This window comes from Camellia sinensis, chromosome 10 (genome assembly GCF_055761805.1).
Source record: "Camellia sinensis isolate YWXY chromosome 10, ASM5576180v1, whole genome shotgun sequence".
Classification (NCBI taxonomy): Eukaryota; Viridiplantae; Streptophyta; class Magnoliopsida; order Ericales; family Theaceae; genus Camellia; species Camellia sinensis.
Genome location: NC_138970.1, coordinates 155,110,074 through 155,115,513, shown reverse-complemented (window position 1 = coordinate 155,115,513; position 5,440 = coordinate 155,110,074). Strand labels below are relative to the sequence as shown.

The 5,440-nt window shown below is 32.4% G+C and overlaps 1 protein-coding gene across 1 annotated transcript; it reads left to right on the top strand.

Moving 5' to 3' along the window:
* Positions 1-3,373: 3,373 nt before the first annotated feature.
* LOC114315070 (AP2/ERF and B3 domain-containing transcription factor RAV1) lies at positions 3,374-5,039 on the top strand. The gene has a single exon (XM_028261638.2). The coding sequence runs from the start codon at positions 3,730-3,732 to the stop codon at positions 4,816-4,818; it is 1,089 nt and encodes a 362-aa protein (XP_028117439.2). The 5' UTR covers positions 3,374-3,729; the 3' UTR covers positions 4,819-5,039.
* Positions 5,040-5,440: the final 401 nt, after the last annotated feature.

Here is a 5,440-nt window from a genome sequence, read left to right as displayed (position 1 = left end):
TGAAATATATATATTCTTTCTTATTTATTCTTATGTTTGCATATTATCTATATGAATTTTGATCTCTTTAACCTTATTAAAAGAGAAGTTTGTATAATTATATTAAAATTATAAGATTTATTGTGTTTTTTTTCAAACTTCAGGAAAAAAATAATGTAATTTACCCATAAAAAATGATATTATCATTTCTTATCTACTAAAACATATTTTTATTTTTATTTATTTTAATATTTACCAATCTTTCATAATTATTTAAAAGATATAAGGTTAATTACAATTTTTAATATAAATTTTAAGAAAGTGAGTGTAATCCTTCCTATTCCAAACTAAAATAATCTATAAAAAAAAATTAAAAAATCAAAAGCAAACCCATTCTAACCCACCAATCTGGCAACACCGTCTTAGGCACTCCGTTTTGATCAACTTGCTTGTGGGGCCTTTGAGAGACCGTGGACTTGTCCGTACAAAGAATCACTATAAATATCGCTCCTTGATCTTCATCACTATTAATATCGTTATCTATTCTATCAATAATTTTATGCACATTTTGCCAATTATAAAATGAATCACAAAAATAATAGAATCATGGTCACACACATCAAATTATTTCACTCATATTGTTTTATATGTATTTTGTGTTATTGATTTATTGTTGATTTTGATAGATTTGATAAATATTTTTCTTAGTTTTTAAAAAATTTAACCTGTTTGGTATATTTGTTAAAAAAAATTACTCTTTCTTATGAAACAAAATTTTGTGTCTTATTTCAAACTTATGCTTTTTGATGAAAAATTATAGCATGAAATTTTTTTTTTCTTCAATGACTGAGTGTTCGAAGCAAGTTACGCATATGTCGACTGATGAGCAATATGAATTATGTTAAACTAACGAGGATTATCTTTATACAAATATACAGTGATGCTAAAAAATATATATATTATGAAGAGATCACTTATTTAACCAAATCAAACAGGGTTTTAATCCTGACTTTTTTAATTGAAAACAATTTATTTAGAGGTTGTCAAATAAAGGTAATATTATATGGAGTTATTATTACAATTTACAAGCAATGTAGCCCAGAGAAATTTACATGTTCCTTTGCCCACCTTTACTATTAAACAAGTTACATTAGGGCAATCAACTTAAACATGGTGATGATGTATTGACCACGTGGGTTAAGATCATCTAAGGGCGCAATTTTGAGATATTTTATGAATCAAATGGCAATTATTACTTCTTTATTTTTTTCTTAATCGAAACACAAATGAATTGTGAAAGAAGACAAGTCATAAACTTTTTTTCAAAATATCAATGAAGAGAGAGAGCTCAATGTCAAATCTCCGTACAAATTTAAAAAACACTAAAACAAATTAAATGTCACTTCCAGTCAAAATAAAATGGCACGCGTAGAAGTAAAAAAAATCATTCAACGTTTTAAAAATATTATTATCTTTAAATTAATCACTAATATATAGTACTAAATTTTGCTCCAGAAACATTGAATAAATTGCAAGGTGTGAAGTGGAGTGGGGATGAGAATTGTGAAACAAAACAAGAAAATTGGCCACTTGGGAAGGAAAATGTCAAATGTAGGTTTTTGGGAAAATTATGAAATTGAATTTTGAGGAGATACTAAGATTGAATTGAACCTAGACAATAAGACAAAAATAAAGAGATTAAAACAAGGACGAATCAAATCATGCCAGGTAAGACTTATTATGGGGAATTTTCTTGTTGGAGATGAGCTTGGCCTTCAAGTTTATCCATCTCCTCATTAACATTGGCCCATCACACCCATACAAGTGGAAGCAAGCAGATTATAACCCCTCTCTCTCTCTCTCACTTTCACCCTCTCTCTCTTTACACAGATATATATTTATTCCTTTGTTTGTTATCTTATCTTATATTGATACTTTCATCAAAATCTTTCTGTCTATTATTTGTTGTTGCTTTTAATACACCAATATATATATATATAACATTATAGAGAGAGAAAGAGAGAGAGAGAGAGAGAGAGAGAGAGAGAGAGAGAGAGGAGACCATGCTGATGGTGGGCAGGGGTAGCAGCAAAGCTCAGGGGGGATGAACTTGAGCTAAAACGCGGTCCACAGGGCTTATTACATTACAGTCATGTGAACCCCCCATCCAACTTGATAACTGTGGGCCCCACATCCTATACACTGCCCACAACACCTACATACTTTCTTACCCTCTTAACATTTTGATTTTCATTTATTTTTTCATCAATAATATTACAAACACTATTATCATATGAGTCAACTCTTAAATTTAAACAAAAATATAATAAATTCTACACTAATTATGTTATTATTTTTTTTTTAACAGTAATATGTTATATATAAATTAGAGTAATATATTATTACGGAATAGAGTAAAATATTATTGTCAAACAGAATAATATGTTATTATTTACGTCAATTTTGACAGTACTTTTTTTATTTTTTAAGAATTTCATAGTCAACATGGATTTTGTCACTTTAGTCCCTGACTTTCAATAGTGACACATTTGACCATAAATTTTGAATTTTGTTCTAAATAAAGACAATTGAAAATATCGTTGCTCAATTTCAAAAGCAAAGTAGTCAATTTGATAAAATATAAACTAATTTAACAAAAATAAATGCTAAATTTTTTTTAAAAAAATTTAAAAAATTATTTCTACCTACTAAAAATAAAATTTTGTAAAATTGATAAATCTTTTATGCATTTTTTTTTATCAAATTAATTTTTATTATGTGTTTGGATGATGATCATGTAATAAATTATTTTTAGTTTAAAATTTTTTAATTTAATGGATTGGTTTAATAATGATATTGAAATTGTCGTCATATTTAACTTTTAAAAAAAATAAAAATTAATTTAATGAAAATAAAACAACCACCAATTCCCAAATTTCTAAGTACACATTCACAATATTTATTCACTTATAAGAAAATAAACAAGATTATCTAGGTACAAATTCACAAATTTAAATTTAAATGCCTCTTACTAATAAGTTAAAATTTTATGGAATGAGATATTCTGTTTTTAAAATTTTTTATTTTCTATTTTGAAATTTTAACAAAAATAAAACATAATCTAACGACTATAATTATTTTGAAAAATAGGACAAAGCCACTTTTGGGACACACCCCAGCAGTGATGTTAGAGATCATTAATTTAGTGATTCTAAATTTACCACTAATAAGATGGTAAAGTAAAAAAACAAAAAAACAGACGCAATACAAACTGTGATCATAAATGAAATTCACTGCCACATCATTAATGATAACTCTAATTAAAATTTCCACTTATTTTTCCAGACCGCACACCCACAGCCCCTCACTCCCCATTCAGCGCCCCCCCCCCCCCCTCTCTCTCTCCATGAATCTTCCTAGTTCCTCACCATCTCTTGGGCTCTCTCTCTCTCTCCATGAATCTTCCTAGTTCCTCACCATCTCTTGGGTTGACCCACCATGAAAATGTTATAGGTTTTAAATATTTTATTAAATAAATAATTTAATGTCTTGCCTCTTATATTTATATATTATCCTTACCCAAAAACTACATGCAATTTGTACTAACAAACAATTCAATAAATTAATCAGATTTATTGGGTACCTCCTATATATATTCAACCTGCTATCAAACCCAATTCATAGTCCTCCTCTCTCTCTCCTTCACTGACTTTTTTCTCTCTCTCTCTCTCTCTCTCATACACCAACAAAATGGATGGTAGTTGCATAGATGAGAGCACAACAAGTGACTCTCTATCAATCACACTGGCATCAGCATCAACATCGATTCTACTGGCGACGAAGACAAAGGCTTCGTCACCAAAGAGTCTGTGCCGTGTCGGTAGCGGGACGAGCGCGATCCTCGACTCTTTGGAAGGCGGGGCCGAGGCAGAGTCCCGGAAGCTTCCGTCGTCGAGGTTCAAAGGCGTCGTCCCGCAACCCAACGGCCGGTGGGGCGCCCAGATTTACGAGAAGCACCAGCGAGTTTGGCTGGGAACTTTCAACGAAGAAGACGAAGCCGCAAGGGCTTACGACATCGCGGCCCAACGCTTTCGAGGCCGCGATGCCGTAACAAACTTCAAACCGCTGTCGGAAAACGAAGAGCAAGACGAATTAGAGACCTTGTTCTTGAATTCCCACTCGAAATCCGAGATCGTTGACATGCTCCGAAAACACACGTACAACGATGAGCTCGAGCAGAGCCGAAAAAACTACATCGGCGGCTTCATAAACAACAATGGTAACAAAAAAGCGTGTTGTAATGAAAAGTCCACTACTAATTATAAAAACAACGTCAAAGCAACTGAACAGCTGTTTGAAAAAGCCGTCACGCCTAGTGACGTGGGGAAGCTAAACAGGCTGGTGATACCGAAACAACACGCCGAGAAGCACTTTCCTCTGCAGAGCGAAACCACTTCGAAAGGCGTGTTGTTGAATTTCAAGGATGTCGCCGGGAAAGTGTGGCGCTTTCGATACTCGTATTGGAATAGTAGCCAGAGCTATGTGCTGACCAAAGGGTGGAGCCGGTTCGTGAAAGAGAAGAGCTTGAAAGCCGGTGACATTGTCAGCTTTTACCGGTCCACCGGTTCGGATAACCAGCTTTTCATCGACTGGAAGCCCAGGAACGGGTCGAACCCGGTTGTTCAGCCGGTTCAGATGGTTAGGTTGTTTGGGGTTAATATATTTAAGGTACCAATTAGTGGTGGTCTTGATAGTAATTGTGGAGGGAAGAGGATGAGAGAGATGGAGTTGTTGGCATTGGAGTGTAGTAAGAAAGTAAGGGTAATTGGAGCTTTGTAACATTTTGTTTTTTGTGTTGTGTGAATGTTGAGAGAGGAGAGGGGGGGTAGTAGGGAAAGGAAGGGGGAAGGTGTTGTTTTTGCAAGTTTGGAAAGTTGAATTGTATATTTTATGCTAGATAGAAGCTGAAGAGAGCTTAACTTAGGTGAAAAAAAAAAAACAAAAAACAAAAAAACAAAGAGAATAATAGAATGAAAAAAAAAATGTCAATTTGTTCCATACATGTGTTGTTGCAATGTTTTTGATCATGTTAACAAATGCTATGTAGTAGAAAAATATCATAAATTAAATATATAGTAGAAATTTAAATTTAAATTCACTGCGATTTTATCAATTCCAACTTTTGATCTCTTTCTCACCACATCTCAAGGTGTAACTATTAGATAATTGAGCCAAACTTTAATATCTAAATTTAATACTATGATGTTAATCATATATAAAATGAATTTTTTTCATGTATTAAATTTTTTATTTTTAACTTTAATTATTTGCTTTGAGCACTTGTTGACTTTACTGTGCCTCATGTGATCTCAGGTGAGAGTGTGTATTATACAAAAGGAGGGTGGGTTTCCTTTTTTACTCTAATATTTGCTTTTATAAAAATAAAAAAGGAGGGTAGGTT

What these genes read in the sequence shown, in the direction of transcription:
- LOC114315070 (XM_028261638.2), top strand. Translation starts at nt 3,730, where the DNA reads ATGGATGGTAGTTGCATAGATGAGAGCACAACAAGTGACTCTCTATCA.